Source organism: Hemibagrus wyckioides, linkage group LG24 (assembly GCF_019097595.1).
Source record: "Hemibagrus wyckioides isolate EC202008001 linkage group LG24, SWU_Hwy_1.0, whole genome shotgun sequence".
In the NCBI taxonomy this organism is placed as follows: Eukaryota; Metazoa; Chordata; class Actinopteri; order Siluriformes; family Bagridae; genus Hemibagrus; species Hemibagrus wyckioides.
In genome coordinates, this window is record NC_080733.1 from 12423404 (window position 1) to 12450312 (window position 26909).

Below are 26909 nucleotides of genomic sequence, written 5' to 3' on the forward strand. Positions count from 1 at the left end.
CATTAGTAATATTGTTTAGAACTGAAAGTTCTTTCAGATTATATCCTGTATTCTTAAATATATTGGAAATAATAACAAATCAAAACGACTATATTTATATATTTAACTTTATTAATGGTGATTTATTTACATGACGGTCAATACACTACAGTGCATTCTTATATATATACCGGAGGGAAACACTTGATTTCAAAGTTCCGCTTTCACTCTGAAGCAGACTGGGGAGTGGAGTTATTGTGAAATAATTACCCCACATAACGTACAAGAATCGCATATTTGTAATCCTTAGTATATTTACTTGATAACGTTTGATATTTCTTTTAATTCCAAACCGGTACAATGGTGATTTAATTCACTTTAAATACACGCGTTGTTATGGGCGCGCACAGTATTGTCACTACATTTCCCAGGATTCACAGCGCGAGCTAGCGGTCCGTCAAGAAAGCCCCCACAGGAAGCATGAGTTTCAGTTCTACGTCAATCTACAGTTAGCTTTAGCACTAGGTTTTTATTAATTTCTCCTCACTTAAGTTTAGATATTATTGTCGATCTATAAGAACATGGCGAATCCGAATTGTTCACTGAAAGTGAACAGAGATCTACTGGATCCCAGCTTTGAAAGTTACAGACTCTCCTTAGACTCCATCCCATGCTATAATGTAGACCTGGATGCTGGTGAGATTAAATCTGAATCTTATTGCTATCTGTGTGAGATATGTCAGAATTTAATTCTTAATGTGATCGGGATTAAATGATCGGGTGTGGTTGTTGCTGCTGAAATTTTACATTGTGTGTGTAATGTGTCATGCAACTTAAACTATAGACGAACTGAGGGCAAGATGCCTTTATTATCTAGATAGATAGATAGATAGATAGATAGACAGACAGACAGGTAGATAGATAGATAGATAGATAGATAGATAGATAGATAGATAGATAGATAGATAGACAGAGAGGCAGACAGATAGATAGATATATGGACAGACAGACAGACGGATAGATAGAGAGACAGATAGATAGATAGATAGATAGATAGATAGATAGATAGATGGACAGACAGACAGACGGATAGGTAGAGAGACAGATAGATAGATAGATAGATAGATAGATAGATAGATAGATAGATACTTCATTCATCCCAATGGGAAATTTACAACTTTCAGCAGTATCCACAAGCATAGGTAATAAATAAAAAAGAAAATAAAAATATAACAAAAAATACTAGAATTTAAGGGTACAAAATATACATATATAATAAAATGTAACAAAAAATACTAAATACTAGTGATAAGAGATAATAATGTATAAGAGATAATAAAGTAATGTGCCAAAACTAGAATTTAAAGGTACAAGAGATAATAAGGTCTTGTGCAAAAACCAGGTATGAGCAAAAACTATGTGTTTACGACGAGTCGTGGAAATCTGAGTGTACTGAAGATTCCTGTGCAAACCGGAGTGTACGGTGCATAGTGTACAGTATGTACAGCCCAGCTGAGGAAGCTGGGGGTCAGATACAGATACAGTGCCCCTGGAGCAGGGAGGGTGTGTTAAGGGCCTTGCTCAATTGCCCAGCAGTGGAGCTTGGTGGTGCTGGGGTTTGAAACCTGAGCTAGCGATGAACAACCCAGAGCCCCCACTGCTATCAAATTATTGTAGGTAAATGTCTTGTCTTTGAACACATTTACTAGCTAACTACATAAAGCAGCTTGGTGTAATGTAGTAGCTCTTGCATAATGTTTTTATGGTAGAACTGGATGATAGAGTGAGTGTCTGATAAAGATGATAAAACCTGACAATGGACTCTGAATAATTGGTAGCAGCTGTGACTTTCTATGGAGCTGTTTATTTAATATTCATGGAAGGAGTCTCCAGTGTCAGTGGCTTGTTTTCTGCCATTGGAGAGATTTTGTGGTTTCTTCATAAAACAACAAGCTGTTCTCTCTCTAATAAAACACACCACAGATTTTGATATCATTTTGGTATGAAGTACTCTGGTTTCCTCCCTCAGTCCGAAGACGTGTTGCAAGATGATTGGCATCTCTAAATTGTCACTTGTGTGTGATTGTGACCTGTGATGGTTTAGCACCCTGTCCAAGGTGTTCCCACCTTGTGAGTCCCCTGACATCCAGGCTTCAGGTCCTCTGTATAGGATAGGCAGTTCAGAAAATGAACGATGATATCACAATATTATTGTGTAGTCTGATAAATGTCTGCCAATTTACACATCCTGACACACAGTGAGAGTGAGAGTGAGAAGAAAAGAGAAGCCAGTGATGGAAGAATACTCTGTAGCTGCTAAAATGTAAATGGCATCAAGAACTGATCTTGCAGATGCTCCACAAAATTAATGTGAAGCGTAAACTGATAGAAAAGAAGAACTTTTTGTTCATTTGGAATATTGTTGAGGAATAACACCAAACTTCTTCACTTAATGAAAAATGCACTAATCTGATACCATTAGTTTCAGGGCTAAAAGATTCCTGATGCATCAGATTTATGCCTTGAATGTTGTTGAATAGGAGCAACATTTTAATGCTGAAGTTCATTTTTCTTTTCTTTTAAGAATATTGATACTGTGTGATTATTTATTAAGCAGAATGTGACTCTGGCAAATAAAATGATGCAGTGTTACATCTATATGTAAGCCTGAACATACGTAACCATAAAGAAACTGCATTAAACTTGGCTTGGTGACTAATATTGACCTATAGCTTTTAATATCTTGTAATAAAATGTCAATGGTCCGTCTCTAGCTTCAATATTAGAATTTTGGTCATTGTATCCTCACTATTATAATAATAATGTGAAAAATGGCTTTCTCTCTCTTCCAGTGGTGGCCGAGGTGAAACTGAAAGACAGTCAGTACACTCTGGACCACATGAAGGCTTTCGGCATGTACAATTACCTCCACGCTGATCCATGGTATGAAGAGAGTGTTTACTTCATTGACTGCAAGGGAAGAGTGCTCAATATGAAGGTCACGCTGGTGAGTCTTTTAAACACTCTATAATGACTGTAAAGATCAGCACTAAGACCTGAATTCCAATGGAATTATTCACTAAGATGTAGGAGCCTTCTTTCCCAGTTCTTTTTTCCTTCAAATGTAGTTTTAAGTTGAGCAAACAGCTCTGCCTGCAAATCTGAGCTTTTGATTGATTGGTTGGTTGATAGATGCAGGGATAAAGGGATGGATGGATGGATGGATGGGTGGAGGGATGGAGGGAGGGAGGGAAAGAGGAAGAAAAATGCATTGAACATAATTTTTTTCTAGGCAGGGACATGCCTTGACATTTTAGTGATGACTTTAATATGAATAATTATAGAACCATGAGTAAGGCTTTACTGTATGTGGTATAACCAAGTAAACAATTTCACAGAATATTTTCAAATACTGTACTTCATGGACACTCAATATAGCAAAGCATTGCTTACCTTCTCTCTTTAATGGTAGTGTTGTCATAGATGGATGGATGGACAGATAGACAGATGGATAGACAAATAGATAGATAGATAGATAGATAGATAGATAGATAGATAGATAGATAGATAGATAGATAGATAGATAGATAGATAGATGGAAGGATGGATGGATGGACAGATAGACAGATGGATAGACAGATGGATAGATAGATGGATAGATAGATAGATAGATAGATAGATAGATAGATAGATGGATGGATGGATGGATGGATGGATGGATGGACAGATAGACAGATGGATAGACAGATGGATAGACAGATGGATAGACAGATGGATAGATAGATAGATAGATGGATAGATGGAAGGATGGATGGATGGATGGACAGATAGACAGATGGATGGATGGATGGATGGATGGATGGACGGAACGGACGGACGGACGGACGGACGGACGGGTAGACATAGATAGATAGATAGATAGATAGATAGATAGATAGATAGATAGATAGATAGATAGATAGATAGATAGATAGATAGATAGATAGATAGATAGATAGATAGATAGATAGATAGATAGATAGATTTTATTTATTCCTTTGGGCAATAGTTACATCTTTTAAAATTAATCAAACAAATGAGTATATATCGCAATAATTTGAAAACATTTAAATAAATAATTAAAAAATTAAAAAATAATTTTTAAAATATGAACAAAAACATATATACTAACTAACACCTTTAAAAGTATAATATAAAATATATATGTAAAATCTAAATACGGTATATGTAAATTCTCGATGCCAAATTTTTTATACATGTATAATTTTTTTTTATTGTAAATTATCTAAAAAGTATATAACAGTGTTTAATTGTTTACAATCTATAAAAACCAGAGATTTATTAATTTTTTTTAACTTTCGTCTTGTATTCATCTTCACGGCTTGAATATTTTCTACTCTGAGCATCTTCTGTGTTTGACCAGATTATGTTGTTATTTCCTGCTAGCACTAGGTGGCGCACACACTTTATGCTGTCTGTCGATCGTTTGCCATAAAAGAAAACAGATCACTTTATAGACACGTTGTATTTATTTGTTGTTGACTGGACTTAATTGAGCAGTCAGATCTTTGTGCAACTGTGTACCTGATTACTGTCTATATATAAATTGGTATTTCAGGTTATGTTCTTTATTCCTGTATCTTGGAAAGATTAGTGTTTTAGGAACGGAATCTCCAGAAATAATGCATGTTTTTCTAAGCATTTTGAACATCATCAACTATGAGTCCTTTTTATTAGTATTAGTATTATTATTAATATTATTAGAATACAAATACCAGTCGTTTAAAAGTTCAGAACTCAATAATATATAATAACAGTGATTTTCGTGTGCATTTTTTCATGCTTTAATGCCCAACAGTAGGGAATTATCCTGAATGCTGTAATTATACACTAATTATCTCTCTGGAGCTGAGTTTATGTTCACTTTGAATGGATTAGAAGTTCTGAACAGTCTTCGATTTGCACAGCGAACAGTCAAACGAATGGAGAAAAGCGAACCAAAAGGTGAAAAGGAGAACGATGTGGAAACTTGACTGAAGCTTAGTGCCTGCACGTAGCTGCTCTTTTTGTTTCTTTCTTCCTTTTCAAATTGATCCCGTGAACACTGTGATTAATGATTATCAGATAAATTGAGCTGATTTTTTCACGATGACCTTTTTTTTTTAATTATGAAGTCACACACAGTTTGAGGTGTATTCAATACTCTGCCTTCAATATTCATGAATTCTGTACTGCTGAAGCTGTTATAGTGATATCACAAATGCCTTTTTCTTTACTGCTTTTGAGCTGATTCTGTTTCTGATTTTACCTCAAGAATCTTATGCCAACTTTAACACAAACTTCTGTCCTGATGATGCAAAATTGTTAAAGCTGGAGCACTGCCACTGGAAACATAGTCCATTTATAAGGACGTATAGATTTATTATGAATGTCTGTATGAAATTGAACAAATTGGGGCTTGAAATGCGGACAGAGCAGAACATCTGTCGAATCTGCATAAAAAAAACCCCATACAGAATCCCATCACATTACATTAATTTAAGAGCCGCTATAGGTGCTTGACATTGTTCTCATACAGTTACAGATCACCTGATAAATGTCTGTGATTTCAGTCACATTTTTAATTGCTGCTACAAACATTTTATATATGCGTACAGTGCATGGCATGTTTATGCACTAAAAAACCTACAGACTGTATTGTGGTCAGCGCTGTTTTATGTGTCTGTCCTGTAGTGTAGTGTATTGTCTGTTTGCACAAGATTGCACACATGCACTTTATGTGAATAGTGTCAACTGGACTCCATTGTAGTTAGATCGAAACTTTTCGCTACTCCTCCGAGCAGCTTCAAGCTAGAGATGATTCCGCTTCCAGAGAACTGAGAATCTTCACAGACTTCATGTTGTTGTTGTTGTTTTCGGCTGCTCCCTGTTCAGGGTCGCCACAGCAGATCATATTGATTTGGCACAGGTTTTTACACAGGAAATGAGAGCGGATCCTGCCGCCGGACCACCAGGAGGCCATCTTCACAGATTTTAAGTAAATTGGTTAATTTTCACTTTTTAGCCCTTAGTTCTTTGTTGTCTTAGTGGTTAAGGCATTGAACTACCGATCTGAAACTTGTGGCTTTAAATCCTAGGTCCAACAAGTGTCCACTGTGCTCATGAATTCATCACTGGGGCCCTCAGTTGCGCAGTTGTGTAGAAAAATGAAATAAAATGTAACTCGCTCTGGATAAGGGCGTCTGCTCAATTTAAACATTATGTAGCGCCAGGGTCTTAGAGGAACCATGTACTGCATCAGTGTGGTCAAATGGTACATATGGACAAAATGACAATAAAAGCTTCTTGATCTTGTATTAACAGTGAGTGACCTGTTATTTAATTCTATTTCTAGCCAGAGGTATATTTATTAATTATATTTTATTGTCAGCCAGCTTTAGAGTAATGAGTTTCTGTGAAAGCTCTGAGCCTCATTCAGTATTCTGAGATGTTATGCTTCAAATCTGCAGGAGCACATTTTTTTTTTTTTGTAATTTCATACACATCAACACACCGAGCACCACCGTGAGTCATGGAACCTCGAAACGTGATTCGCTGCTGAGATGCCTAGCAACAGGACAAAACGTCATGACACAAAATTTAAGTAACATGAAACAAATAATCCTTGATTATATCCAGATTCACATCTGCAGGTGTTTGATACTAGCGCCATGATAATCCTCTGTCACACTGGGCATTTGAAGCGTAGTAGATGGGGATTAGTGCGGGTTAGACTCATCCAAACATGGTTTAAAAAAAGTCTCAGCATGCATTGAGTCTGAACATCATCCCTTGAGAAAAAACGGTATAAGAAAACTACTCTCTCTCTCTAGGACACAGCACTGGGGAAACCTCGAGAGGTGTTTCGGATGACCTCTGACCCCAGCCCACTTGAGGGCGAAAGGCTTTGCGCGTCTCTGAGTCTGAGCTCTGCTACCTGCGCTGCCCTCTCGGACGGGGCCGGCTCTCTGACCCTGTTACGCACCAGCCAGAGAGGAGAGAGCTCTCATCTAAAGTGGGAAGTAAGACAGAAACCTATAATGAAATATTAATAATTCCTGGCTGTTTAGCTTACTTCCTGTTATTAAAGCACCCCTTTTAAAGGAGACACAAGCTTCTTAAGATGCCATTTTTCTAACATGCTTCTCTGCGTCAAAGCTAATTTACACAGAAAGTGTTTCTGAAAGCATTTTGTAGAACAGTCTTTCTCATGCTTCAACAAGGTCAAACCTTTTATTTTCACATGCTTTTACATATGTATATATATATATATATATATATATATATATATATATATATATATATATATATATATATATATATATATATACATATATATACATATATACATATTTCTTTCTGCTATTGTTAATTCCTTATTATTATTTTTATTATTATTATTTGCTCATTTTTATTTTACTACCTATAATTATTTATATATAACTAGTGACTGAAAGGTGCAGTGATGATTGTTGTTGTTGTTCTTCTTCTTCTTATTATTATTACTGGAACATATTGATAAAAAATATACATACACTAATATACACACACACACACACGCACCCAGGGCAACTTTCTGTACATTTGAATGTTTATTAGATTCTGAAACGTTAACAACATTTATCTAAATGCACTTAATTGATGCACTTAATAATAACGCACGATAATCAATTTTCGCCAGATATCTGATCGTTCATCTGATCACCTAAACAACATGCAGTCAAATATTAACTGACTTGACTGATCTGACCTTTTTAATCTGGATCAATATTAGAGTCGATTCAAAGAAAGACTAAATAAATATTTGCCAGTAAAGTCACTCAGTGTTCTTAGCAGCTAGGAGCTTCAAGCCAAATGAATTCTGACAAACCCACAGGAACCTGATGGATTTACAAACAGAATTGTTTACATTAAGAATAATGAATAATAAGCTAATTTGAGGCTAATACTTATGCCATCATTTGGTAAAACTGTATCTGTGTCGTTTAAAACCTACGGACACTCTTCTGCTATACTAATATAAACTTGTCTGTTTCATTTTAATTGAAAAAATGGAATTGAATTAAAGTGGGACTTTCCACTTTCACAATATAAAATTGTAGGCTTACAATTTCATGTGAGTTTTGCATGTGTTTCATTTAAGCAAAGCCTCATGAGATGTGTTGTGTTGTGTATTTCCAGGCCATTTTTTAAAAAAAAATGTTGTTATTCTTATAAAGCATTCTCTAAATGTGATTCTGATCATCTGATTTTACTCTTCCTGAAACAAGCCCATGTTCAGCGAGTCTCTCGGGGAGCCTTTCATCATCCTGAACAGCATTTCCCACGTCCAGGCAGGGGTTCATGCGATCGAGCTGCTGCTGCTACGTATCCAGAAAGATCCAGATGATGATAGCAAAGGCAGCGGATTTTCCACCACGCTGGAATGGGTTACTGTGGATAACTTTGCTGGTGAGCATGATGGTGAGCATTTAACTTTCTAAACCACTAGGATTTCGATTAGAATTACAAAGTCATTTTCTAATAAAAGTCACCAGACCTCAGTGTTTAGTGCCGTCTAGATGAGTGGATGCACACCAGTTTTACTGGATTCGCTAGTCTGTGGGTGTCTAAAGACAGAATAAATTAACCCAAACATCGGTCTCATTTAAGCTCATGCTTGCCTCAATATACCTAATTTTTTAAAACATTTTTTTATTTTATTTTATTTTATTTTATTTTATTTTATTTTATTTTATTTATTTATTTATTTATTTATTTATTTATTTCATTCATTCATTCATTCATTCATTCATTCATTCATTTATTATTTATTAATTAACCTATTTATTTATTTATTTATTTTCTATGGAACCACTAATGCATGGTTCAATACAGTAAAATTTGTTTTAATGCAATGCACTGTTCTTTGTTATAGGATGGGAATTCAATATTGGGCAGATTCTAACAGCTTGATTTTCTGAACTGTTTGCCAACAATGAGATGACATTTCTCTTTCACAGGGACTGACAGGCTCCGAGAAGCGTAGGGTTGAGACAATAGACCTCGTTTATCAAACTGGATACGAACGAAATTATTCATAAATCTTTTGGGGTATTCAGGAAAATTCAGTCAGTTCGGGAAAAACGTTTATATCCCATGACAGCTCCAGAAATTTACATATAAAGGAGGATTCACTAATGGAAACCGTGTCCCAGCTTCAGTTGGGATGAGTTTTACACTGAATATGCAGTCGAGATTAAATTATCTTATTTATTACAGTTTTTAATGTAGTTGAGGAAATTTTGCGAAACTCGATCTTCGAATATTAATGACTTGGAAAAACATGCTATACAAAACCATAAATGGATACAAATAAGATTAACCATGATATTCTGACAAAAGACAGGAGGTAGAGCTGGAACTTGGTACTGCAGTTTGAACACACTCCAGCCTTAGGAGGCACTTTTGTACAGTTTAATCATCATTTCAAAAACTATTTCAACACAACTTTACTAAATGAGGCCCAGTGATTGGATTTGTTTTTAAATTTTAGCATAATATTAACAAAAACAGCTGCATGTCCATGTGTTAATTTTCATGCTTGTGTTTACTTTATATGGATGTCTCTAGGGTCAGAATTGTCCCCAAAATGTACCTGATAAAAACTTTGGGGTGTATGTATGTATGTTTGTGTGGGTGTCTGTGTGTGTGTGCATACGAGTGTGTGTGTGTGTATGTATGTTTGTCTGGGGGTCTGTGTATGTGTGCATACGAGTGTGTGTGTGTGTGTGTGTGTATGTGTGTGTGTGTGTATGTATGTTTGTCTGGGTGTCTGTGTATGTGTGCATACATGTGTGCATACGAGTGTGTGTGTGCCTGTGTGTGTGTATATATGTATGTATGTTTGTGTAAGTGTACACATACAGTATATACATGTGTATGTACGTGTGTGTATATGTGGGTGTGTATATGCAAGTGTGTATGTATGTGCATGTTTGTTTATGTGCGTGCGTGTGAGTTTGTATTCGTACGTGCATGTGTGCATGTGTATGTATGTATACGTGTCTTTGTGTGTATGTATGTGCATGAGTGTTTGTATATGTGTGTGTATATGTAAATATTTGTGTATGTATGTGTGTGTGTTTGTATATGTAATAATGTGAGTATGTGTGTTTGTGTGTGTTTATATATGTAAGTATGTGTATATGTGTGTGTGTGTGTTTGTATATGTAATAATGTGAGTATATGTATGCTTGTGTGTGTGTGTTTGTATATGTGCGTGTGTGTATATGTAAGTATATGTGTATGTATGCATGTGTGTATGGGCTTGTGTATTAATTCAAAGCGACTCACAATAGAATTGAGGTAAGCTCCAATCTTGTTTGTGCAGGTCAAGAAAAGAAGTATGAAGTGAGGAAAAGGAGGTTGATGAAGGGCAAGTCAGTACCTCACTACGCTGCTGTGGAGCCTCAGGGGAAAGGGGTGATGGTGGCATCAGAAAAACCCTTTACCTTTACACAGGTGGATGGCGTTCCTCTGGAGGACACGTCACCTGAAGACATGGAGGTGGACAACAGCGGTCAGTAAAGAAAAAAAAAAAGTGTATTTATCTGATTATCTGAACATATTGTGTGAGTCAGTGTGTGTTACATACCATGATAAAATTGAGAGAAGTGCTTGACACATGCATGACATCAGTGAATCTTGCTATATTCTGAGCATTTAATTGAAGTGTTGAGAAGAATAAGTGCGCTAAACCACAAACATTGATGTAAATGTCATCAATCAGTGTTCATCACACTGAACACAGAGGTGAGGCTTTCATTGACATCTCAGTCGATGCTTTCCTTCCCCTCCTAATGGCAACTTCTCACAACATTCTCATCACTCCCACCGAGCTGAGAGAGGAAAACAACATAAATCACAGAGGAAGCTCCAGATGTTTAGACTTCGATGGCACTTTAGATTACAGCAGTATGAGGCTGGTGTCGTTTTGAAAGCTACTGAACATCACTTTTTAATGGTTAAATTATGGTTGTGTCACCATTAAACCTACAGTATAATGTGTGTCAGTCATCTGAAGCCACATCAGTCACTTATTTAGATGTCCTCATAATTATTTAAAAAGAAAAAAATGTGAAAACTGATAATTATTCACACCTTAATTGTAAATAAAACATTTATGTATTTAACGATATTTATTGTGCAGTTGTAAATAAGTCAATTTAAATTGAACACAGATGCTCCTGTCTTATCAGTTCTTCAGTTTTGAAGATTTTTTCAGTTTGATTCCGAGAACATTTAAATACTTTATTTCCTTTTATTCTTGTGGAAATTGGATTAAATTGTGGAGGAAAAAAATTAAATATGTTTTAAATATCTTCTTCTTATTATTTTGGCTTCTCCCTTCAGGGGTCGCCACAGCCAATCATCTCTCTCCACCTATCCCTATCTTCTGCATCCTCAACACTTGCACCCACTAGCCTCATATCCTCATTTATTACATCCATATATCTCCTCTTTGGCCTTCCTCTTTGCCTCCTACCTGGCAGCTCCATGTCCAACATTCTCCTACCAATATACTCACTCTCCCTCCTCTGAACATGTCCATGATCTTAATCTGGGCTCCCTAACTTCATCCCCCAAACGTCCAACATGAGCTGTCCCTCTGATACTCGTTCCTAATCCTGTCCAACCGTTTCACTCCCAAAGAGAACCTCAACATCTTAAATATGTTTTAAATATATAAGAGAAATATAGAGAAATCACTGGTGGGTGAATCCTTTGTGTGCAGTTATTATATTTTAAGCACTTACCTTTTCTATGCAAGACCACATTTTAAGTTGTATATATTGCTGGGAAGGGAAAGACATAGTTTTAATTTAATTGAGCATCTTGTCTAAGCGAAGATTTATGTCTTTGCAGAATAAAGCCTGCATTTGGCAGCAGGACCTTATTCACACTTCACACTAATTACCCCTCATATACTACTGAAGTCTGTGCTCGTTTCCCCCGAACGGCTTTAATTACCGTTCTGAGAAAATCTGAAACTACTTTCAAATTAGTTTGCAGTATCCTCTCCACCATTAAGAAGCCACTCTTTCATCAGGCAACCCACTTCTAAGTGGACAAACAAGAAATGCATTAGCATTTCCAAATCCCATTTTTCTTTTTGCGCAGACCAAGCGAAGACTAGAGACTAAATTTTAGTATCTCTATATCTTGTAAAAGTTGAGCAAACCATTAAAACTAGTGGCCCAAATTTTTATGAGACAAAAATTGAACTTGAGGAAACAGAGATGTGCTCAGTGTCCTTGAATATTGGTCTCCATAGAAACTAGAGAAGAAATGATAGCCACGATTCAAAACAAACCACTACAGCAAGGGAGAAACATACGCAAGAAGTGAGGACCATGTGGTTTTCTTTTGTTAAGCTTTATTTAACCTTTATTCTTCTATCAAGCCCCTATAAATATCACTCTACATTCAGAACCACCTATGGAGAGGGGAAAGAAAAATCGCTTCCAACAACCATTCTTGGAATTTTGTGAAAAATAAAAACCCACATCACTCTTTAATAAAATGAACACAAAGCATCAGAGGGTTATGTTAAGGTGGATAGGCAGTATGTCAGGTAATGGTTAAAAATATTTGTCCTAGGCGTGCAGCAGAGAATTTTTCAACAGAGAAGTTATTCCGGCAAGGACGCTAAATCCCCCAGAGTTAAATTAACACCTAGGATGCTAAAATAACACCTTCAGTGTTGATCAAGGCCCATCTGGACACAAGGAGACGCAGTAACAGTTCATTCAGCTCTGGGGATGTTCTTTTATATGTACGTGTTAAAAGAAAGTGTGAAAACACATACATTTTCACCATGCATGAAACACCAGATAACAAAGCCCAGACTGGACAGTAACATTGGGTTTGTCCGTGCTGTACTTTGTACAGTGGTTTCATTCTGGTAACTGCTTCTTTTTGATATATAAAAATGTATCAGTGGTTGAACAGTGGTTATCAGTGGTTATCAGTGTATTCAGCCACTAACGTTAATTTTACCAGAGGCCAAAAAATGGATTTTCTGCTCTGTTTTAGAGCTGCCCATGTTTGGCATCGAATTTTATCTCACACTCCAGTTATTCTTACATTCAACCTACTGATATTTTATGGCATTAATGAGATCAGCGTGTTTTCTTAAGCCTAATGGCAAGAGTGTCAGTATCAGACTGCCTTACATCTTCTGTATATCAATAGCACCCATGCAAGGTGATAATTTGCTCAGTAGGAGCACTCAGAGGTTCAGTCAAGCTGAGCTTAATGTAATTTATTTATGTATATTCATATCTATTTTTTCTGCCAGGGCCTGGTTTAGTACACCATATTGAAAAAATGGAAAACGTTACAAAGTGATAAAACGGTGAGAAAGACGTTCAAAGAACACTGCTTGAGGAGAGAATGTATATGTGCAAAAAAGAAAAAAAGAGCCAAGCTTTATTTTAAAAGTTAAGTTGCCTTTATTTGTCACATATACATTACTGCACAGTGAAATTCTGTCTTCTCATATCCTATCCTTGGTGGTTGGGGTCAGAGCACAGGGTCAGCCATGATACAGCATCCCTGGAGCAGGTTGGGTTGGGGGCCTTGCTCAAGGGCCAAACGTTGGCAGTTTGGCAGTGGGGCTTGAACCCCAATCTTCCGGTTAAGGACCCAGAGCTTTAACCACTTGAGCTACCACCGCCCCGTCCTGAAAATCAGGACCCATGTCATGTTTAGACACTTAATTTTCAATTTCCAGCAAAAATAGGCCAAGCAAAAGGTGCATGAAATTTAAGGGTTTTTTTTTTCTAGATAAGCAACCAATTAAAAAAATCAAACTAGTAAATACCGAAGCTATATGCAACTTCAATACAGAATAATTAATACAGAATAGCTGTTTCTTCAGATTTATTTTAGTAATGAAGTGTAAACCTGCATACATAACTTTTCTCACATGTCAGTGTTTTTCCATTCAGATTTAATGGCTTCCCAGCCTGTCAACAAGCCGTATTAACACGAAATGCCTTCTACCTTGGAATGATCTGCAACAATTTGTGACAAGAAACAAGGCTCAGATTTCTTTTTGCCTCAGAATGTATTTCTAGTCTGAACACAATTTTGTAATACAAACTGTTATATTGTCTCTTGACACATTCTATCCACACTTGCATCATATAGAGCTCTCTTTTTAGTGTATATATATTTATGCACATATCCATTTTTTGTCATAATATTTTATATCACTTATATTTTGTGCGTTTTGTTTTCGCACAAAATATGTATCTGTATCTACCCATCAATCTGTATCTAGATCATTTGCTTCTGTATCTCTATCAGTGTCTGTTAAGCACTTCATATATCTATAGCTGCATCACTTTGATTAGCCTGCAACCAGTTATTCCCAAAATTTTTCAATCAACCCCTGTTTTACTAATAGAAAAATAAATGTCCGCCTTCTCCCAAGGCTTTCAGGCAACAGCTCCAGGTGTGCTACAAAGACCCTCTTTTTTGCCACATCCTCACTGTCTTGCTTGAGCTTTCTTTCTGTACTGTTGCTGAAAAGTCTAGATAGCTATTCTTGGTGTTTCTTTTGGTACTCCCTCACACTGCAGCTCAACCCTTGCTGCGATGTTGCCGTCTATATTGGCTGTCTAGTGGGAAGTGATGGCTCAAATTAGAAAGTGGTGGCTTAAGTGGTTAGAAGTCAGAAGAAGAAGTCAGGAAGAGCTTTATTAGCAAGTATGTTTACACACACATGGAACTTGACTTGGTGACAGGAGCTCCAGAAGAAAGTATGGACATTGTGCAAACATATTTGCAGACAAATAGGAATAGGAATTATTAGGAGTAGAGGTATACCAGTAACATTAGAAAAACAGAAAATTACATAATGCACTATATACAGAGGTATTAATATAGAGATGTAATTGGTTACATGAATGTACAGATATGTTATTTAAGTATTTAGTTTACAAATGTACAATGTCTGGAATCTATGTATATGTATGTGGCGGACAGTGTATAGCTATGAATGTTTTAATTGTTCAGGATGAAATAGTCTGTGGGGGAAAAAGCTATTCTTGTTCCTGGCTGTTCTGGTGGTCGGTGCCCTGTAGTGCTGACCAGAAGGCAACGGTTCGAAGAGAGCGTGGGCTGAGTGTGAGGGATCCAGATTGATTTTCTTAGCACTTTTGCTCATTCTGGAGGTATAAAGATCACCAAAGGACACCAATAATGCTCTCAACAGTCCTGACTGTCCAGTATAGTCTCTTGATTTTGTAGCTGAAACAAACCAGACAGTTATGGAAGAACAAGGTTCTGGGTTATTGATCGGAAGGTTCAGGTTCAAACCCCAGCACCACCAAGCTGCTGCTGTTGGGCCCCTTCAGCAAGGCCCTTAACCCTCTCTGCTCCAGGGGCATTGTATCATGGCTGACCCTTAACTCTGTCCCTCAGCTGGGAATTGTGAAGAAAAAATTTGCACTATACTGACGTTTCTTGTTCTTCTTCCTCTTCTTCTTCTTCTTCTTCTTCTTCTTCTTCTTCTTCTATCTTTCTACTCATCAGCTTTTTCCTGAATGTCATTGCCTGCACCTGATAGAGTTGGTGTTCTCATATGTCTATATTACTTGCAATATACTTCAGTCAACACAGCAGTGATATATTTCCTACTCTGCACTTTACTGTTGGCTAGATGCCTAGCTGCATTTCTTTGCACACGTATTTGTATTCAGTCCAAAGTCCAAAGTTGAATCCAGTCTAATTTAATTTAATCTAAAGATGCATTAACAGAGTTTTGCGAGATTAATGGACTGGGTTTTTTTTAAGGGGAAAAAGATTTTGTGGAATTATGCCTCTAAGAGTTTTTTATGATCTTAATGGAATTTCACTTTGTTGTACTTTTCTTCACAGGAAAAAAAAAATTTTGTTTGGAAATCATTGTTTTTTTTTTTTTTTTTAAGGCATTACTCATGAAAAGGTTTGCTAGTCCATGAAAGAAAGGGTCATCAGTGATGTGTGCTTATCAAAGCTATCTTTAATCAATTTAGGACTGGAAATGACGTAAATGCAGACATTCATTGCATTGCATGACCCTTTCCTTTTGGTCATTTTCCATTGGTCACTCTAAACTTGCTGCATGCTGAATAGAAATCCATCTAAGAGCAGACTCTGTGTTTTGCTGTTGAACATTTTCTTTGATGTGCTGAGGCTAATGGATCATTCAAAATTCACAGCGTGAATTTGTTATTTGGAGCTTTATGAAAAGACTTGAGAGTCTCTGAGAACGCCTCCGTGATGCATTAGGCAACTTGTGTCAGTGTAACCTGCTGCAGTAACAAAAAAACTGCTTACACACACACACACACACACACACACAGGAGAGAGGATGCTCATTTACAGCACATGGAAAGAGAACAAGGGATTGGGAAAGGAGCACTGTGTTGCTCTTAATACACACACACACAAACATTACACCCACACAACTAATGTACAGGTAGAGCATTAGCCACTTCGTTCTTAGTCACCAGGCTGAGACAGAGATCAGGCTTCAGATTACTAGCTCATCAACAAAAGAGCATAATGAAGCCCCCGCTATTTCTGTGGAAAGCCTCATCCTCATGTTCACTATAGAGAAAAATTGTTCTAATTTCAGTGTTATGGTTTTGTCTGAAACTGTGAGGCTGTAGGTGTGTGTGTGTTTCTGTGTGTGAGAGAGAGAGAGAAAGAGTCAACCATTTCAACTATATATTTTCAACTATATATTCTCTATTTCTTGCTCCATTTTGTCTGTAATATTACACAGATTTTCTGTGTTTTGGACTGAAATGAAAGAAGCAAACTCTTCTGAAAGGATCTAGAGAATAATAGTGCCTTGGATATCATTACTATACCAAGTCCATTTCTAATACTCCTCATGGACTTATAGATTTCTGTATAATTTTGATTCACTCAATGACACTGTTGTATTTTTTTTTCTATTGTGGTACAAAATGACTTGGCATTGAATTCCGCATCTGTAATTTGTAAATGAATGAAACAGATGTGAGATCATGGATCTGCCAAAGCCACTTTGCAGCCATGAAAATGAAAAGGAAGTAAGTGCTTGAGAGAGTAATGAGGAACATACAAAGATGTGTTCATTGTTTTTTTCCCCCTCTTTTCATTTAAATGAATCATTTTTAAACAAAGGAACATCAATAGGACACTGCAACCGGACAATATGCATCCTCAAGGTAAAGCTTTGTAATGAAATCTTTTGTTCATTCTTCGCTTCTTCTGATTCGTTATCCTGAAGCGCTCTGCTGAGACTATGACCCCCGTTATTGTTCAGCAATTGAAAAAGGACCTTTTGTGTCCTAACATTTGGTTTTCATAAGCCTTTTATTTATTTTATGCTCGTAGAGCCCGTGTACTATTGGCAGCAGACTGAAGAAGACGTCACGGTGTGCGTCCGTTTGCCTGAGGGCACGACGAAAGATGACATCTGCTTCAAGCTCTTCGTAGACAGTGTGTGTGTGGGTGTGAAAGACTATGCACCTCTGTTACAGGGGCAGCTTTTTGCTCCTGTGGACCCTGAGGCCAGTGTTTGGACCATTAAAGATGAGAAGAGGTGGGAGAATTAACAGCTCTGATAAAGACTGTTAAACCTATTTGTGCTCAATTTTTCAGTGCTGCCTTGTGAGATTAATTCAGTTTACACTATTCAGTACTATTTGTAAGGAAGAAAACAGAATAGGGAATGTGTTTGTGGGAAAATCATGAAGCGTTTTATTCCTCTTAGACCACAGCAATTTAACAAAACAAACAGTTTATAATATATAATATTATATATATTATATATATATAATATATATTATATAGTCTATAATATTATAGATATTTGTAAAACACATTTGTTCCTGTTTTTACTTGCGTTATACAGAAAATTTATTCTTTTATTTATTATTTTTTATAGTTAATAAGACAAAAAAGTAGCTCATCACATTAGACCTTCATGTGTTGGAAAACTTTAGACTGCTCTAAAGATTTTACACTGGAGACTTTGAAAAGAAATGCTAAATAAGCATCTCTGCAAATAAACCACCATATCAGAAAGTAAACTTTTTTTAATCCAATTATGTAGAGTGTCTGCTATACAAGCTGTTACTATAGAAACTATATCATATTAATATAAACAAGTGTGTTAATATTGCATCCAGAAATGCTGTCTAAGCTACTGTTATTGAAAATAAAATGCACTTTCTTGCCCTTATCAGTTAGATTAAAAAATTCAAGAGCTCTGTGGTACAAAACTATAAAACATCTCCTTAAAGCATCATTCAGAATAGCAGTGTCTATCAGCTGCCTAAAAAATTACATTTGTTTTTGTCCTGGGATTTTTATGTGTTAAAAAAAAACAAGGGAATGTTATATAAAAAAATTTTTACTTAAAAAAAAACACACGACAGAAATGAAGTCCTGTGTCTAAAGTTACTCTTGATGGGTTTCACTGTAGTTAATATAATTTCATTTTAGTGGCTAGAGTCTTAAATGGCCAAAACATCCTCCAAATTTAAGCTAACATACATTTTTAAATGCTGCTGGGGCAAAAACTTTAGTCTTCTACTCTACTACATTATTTTTTCTTCATATAACTATAACTAGACATGAAACTTCATTCATGAAAATATGAATTAAGCTTAACCAGAAAAGAGAGCTATCATAATAAATGAGAAAATGAGGTGTGAAAAAGCAAAACACACTGAGGAAATTTGCAGCAAATGATCACGACTCACGCTGTTTGTATGTGGTTAGAGTTCATAGAAGAGTAAGGATTAATGTTCAGTAGAAATTGTATTGCCTGTGTTTGTGCTTATGTGTGTGTGTGTGTGTCCAGTCTGGAGGTACATCTGCAGAAGCGCAGTGAGGGGCCGCTCTGGTCCGAGCTGGTTTTGGGTGATAAGAGAGGACAGTACATTGTGGATGAGGAACAAGCTGCACAGCTCCATCAGAGACTCGCGTACCTCACTGCTGAAGAACTGGTCTGTCATACTCCTCTTCCTCTCTTTCACGCTCATTATCCAAAATAAAACTTTTTATTTCCTTCTTGCTTCTTTATATTTTCACTTTCACGCTCTTTCATTTGCATGTTCTCGTTTTATTCCTTTATATTTATGCACCCTTCTTCTCTAACATTCCTTTACATGTCTTTTCAGAATGCTAACCCGGAGAAAGATAAACCTCCATGTAATGCCCAGGAACTGGAGGATTGTGATGGCTTTCCTGACGATAGTTCAACACTCATGCGGTTTGATGGTGCCACCTTGAAGCCCACCCATGTGGTGAGTCAGTACATGAACTACACACGCAATTGATCAGCTTTATGTGATTCATCCCAAGCACTCTGTACATAAACTCCGTGAAAACAAGACGAAAGAAAACCTGATTAAAAAACCAATCCATGGTTAGCAAAACAAGCACTATGTCTTGCGTCACTGCTTACGTGAGCGTTCCTAATTGTCCTGGCTGCCGAACAATGATGCCAGCCGGGTAGAAATCTCAAGAGGGACCTTTATCTTTGCAAATCTCAGGTAATAGTAAGACTAGTAGTCTCAAGGATACACTTTTTTCATCCATGTCTGACTACAGGATACACAGAATATGTTTCTTTTGTTTAATCAAGTGCAACAAGCAGATACTTGATCCTCAATTTATAAACTACATTATAGTGTTAACTCTCTTAGAAGTAGTTGTGTGGATATTAATATTCGGGCACCACTTCAAATACTGTTGAATTCTCAAATCTGATTGGTTTATTAGGATTCCGTAGCAGCAGATCTGGCTGTAGTGCCACATGTTATTCGAATCACAGATTTATATTAATGCACTCATTCTCATACACTATTGTTTCTATAGGAACAGCTCATTCACAGGGACTTGTATATCTGACTAAAGCTACGTTCACACAAGCTGTCACTATATGGGTGGTGGAAATAACATTCCAAATCAGATTTCTTGCCACCAAAATGAAGCATTTTGGGGGAGGATTTGGTGTTTGTGTATAATATTTACAATTGTTTACAGGCATTGTATCATAAGAGATGAAGAAGAAGCAGTGGGTGCTCTTCGCCGCACATCATGTGCACTCCCCAAGTATTTTATTCCTTACTTACAGTATAGTGTAAATATGAGCGAATATGTGCCTTCTAACAAATCTCTTGACAATTTAAGGAAACCATGCAGACAATTTACTTTACCTTGCTAAATTTAAAGCCCGAAAATATTTGAATGCAATTGCATATATTTGTCGTGTTCATGCTGTGTCTGTGAGTCCAGAAGTGAGACTAAATATGGGTCGAACCCTAATGCTTTTTTGAACCTTGTATAGCTGACCCACTTGCACTGTACAGGAAAGCAGTTACTTTTCTGTGTGTTTGTTCTGCCATTGGTCCAAGCAGCATGTCATTAATGAAGATAAAAAATAACTCTCCACAAAAATCCATCACAAAAAGATTTATTTTTTGTCAAATACTTTGTCCTTAAATGTACATGGCAGCGTTTGAACTGTAGGTTCAAAAATCCTAAGGAAATGTTCATTATGATGCTGATGCTGTGACAAAAATCCTTGACATTAATATTCAATAATTGTTACTTCTTGTTCTTATTATTACAAATTGTTCCCCAGCTGAAGGAGCATCACGTCACTGGCAGCATCACAGCTATTTGTGCTTTAGTGCCCTTTTCCATATAGCAGGAGTTGTGGTAAACTGCTATGACTCCTCTATAGTTAAAACACAGTCATACCCATTACATAAACTCCAACTCAGTGGCATGCCTGGGTATGTTCAAGGCTGATGGGATGCAGTGAATGTTAAATCTTCAGTAAATAAATTGGCACATAAAGGCTCTGATTTATTAAGATCTCTACTACTACTACTAATACTAATTTGCATGCACAGTCAGATAAATTGCACAAACCATTAACAGGCGTGTTGTGGGTGATTAAAATAAAGAATTCCATGGATGATGTCACATTGGAAAGGAAGCAATATGTGAACTAAGCTTTCATGCTTAGTTAATTGCATTGTGGGTGCAACGTGATTCACTGCAAAAACACCGCGTGTTGCACGTTCATTAAATCAATAAAACATGCTGTTTTGCTTTTTGATGGATGCAGTCCTCTGTAGAAGCTGTTAGTAAATCAGCTGGAGTGGTTTATGAGTCTTCTCACACTCACACTTTGCACAAGTTTTTACATTATTGTGACTCAGGGTAAGAAAGTTCTAGATCCCAGGAAGCTTTTATTAGTTTCATTTAAGGCTCTGGCCAATTTCCTAAACCCAGTGGTTTCATTCAACTACTTATTTCTCTGAGTCACCAAACATGGTCTTGTTAGTGGTTCCTTAGTGGTTAGTGGAAACGAGGCTCAAACTCTGACATAGATGGGAAACAGTAGGACACTTTGTGATTGAAAGCTGCTTCTGGTGCACATCCTGATCTACTGTGACTATAATCTGGGATACTGCATGTACAGAGACTATGAACTGAGAAATAAAAAAATAAATGTGGTGATCGATTCAGATTTTTTGAACATTTCTTTATATACTGCAACAATGTTGAATTCTCAATCAGGTTGGGTCAGAAGGTATTGCTTTTCTATAGCAGCCGCTCCTAAGGCAGTTCCAAGACAAATCACAGGTTTACAGTAATGCGCTTGTTTCAATGCGCTATTATTTCTAGAGTAACAACAATATTAACAATGTAAACTGCAGTCTGTCTTGCCTCAAGAGGGCTGTTTTGCAGATGTTCCATTCAATAAAAGAATAATAGTAAGACATACAACTCTTATACACAGTGAAATCGTTTGCAAATTGCTGTAATATAAAGTGGGACTAAATACCTTGGGGTGAGCTTTTAAAGGGAAAAAAAATCATCACGCAGCGCAGATTCTCATCACTGAATATTTTCCCCACAACACTGTAGTAACTATTAATTGAAACTATTACTTTTGCCCCAATATTTGAGTCTTCTTGTTAGCAATGCCGGAAGAAAGATTTTCATTAAACATGTTTTTTAGTAAAGACGAGTTTCGTGCAAATATCTTGCGTGAAAAAGATTCAAATTAGTCTTCAGCAGTCTTCCTAGTGATAACTGTACTTCATGTAAAGACAAAGAAACTTGACAAATACATCACTTCACGAAAGATTTATGCTTTGTATATAAATGTATTCTGAAGGTACATGTATAGATTCTTCCTTTTGCTTCTCTTTTCTCTATACTGAGAACATCCCTCCAACCTACCAAATTGTGCGCGTTGATGCGTGATGGAAACATGCTGACCTTTTCACGAGTGCACTTGCTCACACATTAAGCTTTAAAAACATCCTCGGTGGTACCAGAGAAGCTGCCCCTGGGGGTTTTCCCGGAGCGCTCTGATTGTACATTTGTATCTCTCAGCTGAGTGCTGGAACAGGGCTGAAAGGTCTTCAGGTTCTCCAGTTGAACTCCTCATGAGAACAGTGTGTTACCTTTATGACTCACACATAGCCTCTTGAATGGAGTTAAGACAAGCTTCTGGTTGAGTAAAAGGCTTTGACATTTAACTTCAATTTTTGGGAAATTTGGTATTAAAAGTTTCTCGCCTGCTTTTTGATAAAGGTGAAGGATGTTTCATTAAACCCTGATTGCGTGTGTATTAGCAAGAGGAGTAACCTATCCTCTTTCTGTTTAATGAGCATCTAGCGAAGTGGTTTGGCTATTACAGAGGACTGATCGCAGTTTATGAAGGAAAAACGGTGCTGTTTCATAACTACCTTAAAAAAGGAAAATCAAAAAGTTTAGAAAGAACCTATGAAAATAATTCTTAATGGCTTTTTTATTTACATACAGATATTTTTTAGCGCTATTGTTCTTTAGAAATCAAATATGATGCCATGGATACTGGCTTTCAGAAAAGTCAGCAGTGGCATCCACACCTTCATCTGATCTCCATAATTAAACCATGGAGTAGATCTGCCCTTCTGTTCTCATTTGAAAAGGCAGTGTATCTTGTATTTCATTAGTTATGTACATTTCCGCTTGATTATTACATCCAAACCTGTTCAAAGTGTGACTGTTGACCAAGAAATCCAGCCTGGAGAGAGATTTTATACTTTTTCCATTCACAGGCATTGTTATGTTCTTATGAAGTACTGACATTGAAATGTGTGAAAGAAAGTGCAATAAGATGCCATGTCACACAAATGTCTGTAAAGTGGTAGCTTATTTGTGCTCTAGGCAAGGAATGCTTTTAACATTTCAACAATTTCTATTATATATACAGTTTTGTACAAGGGTGCTGGTGGCTCAGTGGTAGGTTTCTCGCCTACCATGTGGAAGGCCTGGGTTCAATTCCCAGCCTGTGCCCAAACCCCAGCCAATGGATGCAGTGCTGGTCCCAAGCCCGGATAAAAATGGGAGGGTTGCGTCAGGACGGGCATCCAGCATTAAACCTGTTGTTATGAGGACCAGTTGGTACACTGTTTGCGACCCCTTACACATGTAGGGAGCAGCCGTAAGATCATCAACAACAACATACTTTTGTATGTCGCTATGGATAAGAGCGTCTGCCAAATGCCAGAAATGTGAAATGTACAGTTTTCTACATTTAACTAGATCAACTAAATCAAGTCGGCTTCTAGAAGAAACATGGACGTGATTAAGTAGAAAAAAAACAACAAAAAAAACATATCCAATAAAAAAGTAGACTAAATAACAACATATTACATAAATAAAAAGGTTAAAGCAGACTAAATAAAAACATATGCCTTTAGTTTTTAGTTGGTTATTTTTATGTTTTAGACATAAAAAAAATAGATCATAAATCAGTTAAAAAAAAAAGGATCAAAACCCGTTTTTTCTTCCTCCCTTTCAGTTTAGAGTTGTTTCCCCAGACTGTATTTTTTGTAAAGTGATGCACATTTTTAAGTTTTTGTATGGAGGAGGGTGACTCTAATCTGGGTGAATACTCTAGGCTGAACGAATGCCTGCTGCCAAAACTGCCAGGTTGACAAGTCTTACTATGACGTGATTATGTGCGTCAGTGTGAATGCATTTTCCATGTCCATTTTTATAGGATTGAAGAGAGTGTAATGAAATTACTGAATATTTTGGATAATTCTGCCATCTGCTATTATGTGTTTAGGGGAAAAAAACAGTAATGGGGGCTAAATAAATTAAGCGAATGTTGCCTACAGCGGCAAAAATGTTACTGTAGGAATTTTCTGCAGTAAAAATGTACTCTAATATACAAATTAATGCTGATAACTGCAAACGTCTCAAAGTCCATGTGCCTTTTAATTGTATCAGAAAACTACAGAAAAACATGTCTTTATAAACCTGGAACCTGAACCTGGAACTGTACTGAGGCAATATTATGATCTTGATGAATTTCCATTAATTGTTCACTTTTGAATTATTCTGAAATTGTTCTAAAATTCTTCCTTTTCTTTCATAAGGTGAACCTTGGTAGCCACCAGTACCTTTTCACCGTAGACGTGAATCCATCTGAAATGCCGGCTTTCTGTCTACGGCATGATGTTGACGCCTTGCTGTGGCAGCCGCGTCCCGAGCAGCCTGATGCATTGTGGGAACACATCGCCACCTTTAACGCACTGGGTGAGTCTGCTGCTGGTCTAAATGTTTTCCATGACTAATGGAAAACTAATATGTTTCTCAAGACATAATCTTAAATGCAGATAAATTGTCTTTCACAACAGCCTATCGGTAGACTTCAGATAAATAGATTTTTTTTTTACATTAATAAAAATGTTGAGCACTTTACACAGTCTTTTTGCCTGTTCCAGCCTACTATACCTATGCATTAGCTTGATATATAATCACTAAAAAAAATATCACACAGAAGTATCGATCTGAAGTCAGTTTGATGCAGTATGTCTATTAAGATGTCCTCATTGCAGGAATTTTAGTACTTGTGGCTTGTGCACAGTGAAAGCTGGCACTTTCCTGTTGGCTCCAGCATGGGCCCGTCTGTGAAAGTTTGGATGCCAGCATGATGCCGCTCACGCATCATTAATACATCCTATTTTTATCTCATTTTGACTATTCTACATTTTAGAAACTTATTAACGACCTCAGCAAATCTATCCTGCTGCATGTGCATGCATGAGTGTGCATATGTATGAATGTGTGCGTGAGCATGATCGTGCACATGCGAGTATGTGTGTATGCGAGTGTGTGAGTATACATGTGCGTGGGATCGCGCTTGTGAGTGTGTGTGGGAGTGTGCTTGTGTGTCCACATGCGAGTGTGTATTTCTTTTTTTGCTGCTCAGTGTTGCTGGGATAGACTCTGACCAGAATAAAGCAGTTTAATAAAAGAGAATGAATAAATGAACTTTTACACCCCCTTTGCTTTTATAACTGCCTCCAACCTCTTTTGTATTCTCTGAGCAGCTTTAAGATTCTCGCTTACATTCAGCCTGATGTCTCTATTCTAACTCTTATAAAGATTTTTTTTCCAGGTCAGATCTGGAGACCAACAGAGTCATGGGAATAAGATTTTATAACTATATTTCTGTTCATATTGTCTCGTGTTTTGGAATGCTTTTTTTTGTCTTTTGGAATGCTGGGACATTTTCTATAATAATAGGCTATGGCAAGGAGAAACAAGGACCATTTTGATGCCTCTTGTCTATCCGTCTGTCAGAAATAACTGTCTGGAGGATGATAATTCTGTCATTATGTACTAAGCCTCGCTTACTTGCTTTGTTATCAACAGTAATTAGTTTTAAGAATCAGCTTCAGGCTTGTCGAGAATCACCATGGTTAAGCTCACTAAATTACACTCCAATTCTAGGCATAATTTACTGATGTGTGATTTTAGCCACCCTCATCATAACTCCTTTGTTCTGCTTTGTCTCAGGTTATGTACAGGCTTCGAAGAGGGATAAAAAGTTCGCGACATGCGCCCCCAATTTCTCATATGCGTCCCTTGCAGAGTGCGTAAGGCGAGTTTTCATCTACCGTCAGCCGTCAGCCGTGGACACGGTGCTCTTCAATCGCAAACAAGGCCGCCAGATTGGTCAGATTGCCAAGCAACAGGTAGCCAGTCTGGAGTCTAACGATCCTGTGCTGGGCTTCAGGGCTACTAATGAGAGACTGTTCATTCTAACATCCAAAAATATGTTCATCCTCAAGGTGAATAACTAAAAAAAAAAAAAAGGAGGTATGAGATAGGAGTGTTAATGAATCAAGTGTACCTTAAGCTCAATTAGCAAATGGTGTCCAAATATTGCATGCTACTGGAGCTGCTTGTTAGGTAATGTAATAGATAATAATTAACATCATGCAAATATTTAACTAGATCAAATATAAGCAGATTGATCTATTATCAGGGTTTTTGCTCACTACATAGGTTTGGTGATTTATTTTCAAAATGATTTCTTATGTTCAAATTGGCTAAAGTCAAAGCGATGTGGGTTTATTCATCTATTCGTAACACAGTAGCGGAATCCTACAGTGTCCGGAAGCAGACATGGGTGATGGCCAACTGGTGGGCTGTGGTGTTTATTCAGAGCAAGGTATTTCAGTGAATCAAAAACACACTGTAGAAGGATTGTATGACAAAATTGGCTGTTGCTTAGCAACTCCAGTTTCAAACATCATGGCTTGGATTGTGGCATGTTGCTTATTGTGACATGCTGCTCATACATACATACATTCATACATACTGTATACACACACACACATACTACATACATGATATATTTATATATACCTTTACCTTCTCTGCTCTGGATGTTTCATCTGTTCCGAGTCTAAATGAAACCATTTGGTCATGTTTTTTGCTGCTCTGGGCTTTTGTGAGCAAAGAATTGTACCCCTGATCGAGTT

At 37.0% G+C, this 26909-nt stretch overlaps 1 protein-coding gene across 2 annotated transcripts; it reads left to right on the plus strand.

Moving 5' to 3' along the window:
- Positions 1 to 432: 432 nt before the first annotated feature.
- On the plus strand, positions 433 to 26368 carry nudcd1 (NudC domain containing 1). 2 transcript variants are annotated; one of them, XM_058378303.1, is made up of 10 exons: positions 433 to 675; positions 2832 to 2986; positions 6852 to 7040; positions 8289 to 8481; positions 10391 to 10579; positions 17440 to 17647; positions 18914 to 19058; positions 19233 to 19358; positions 24513 to 24672; positions 25939 to 26368. In XM_058378303.1, the coding sequence occupies exons 1-10, from the start codon at positions 561 to 563 to the stop codon at positions 26223 to 26225; spliced, it is 1767 nt and encodes a 588-aa protein (XP_058234286.1). In that variant the 5' UTR covers positions 433 to 560; the 3' UTR covers positions 26226 to 26368. The 2 variants fall into 2 exon arrangements, with proteins under 2 accessions (XP_058234286.1, XP_058234287.1); XM_058378304.1 differs by having other exon boundaries at positions 8289 to 8469.
- The last annotated feature ends 541 nt before the right edge of the window (positions 26369 to 26909 follow it).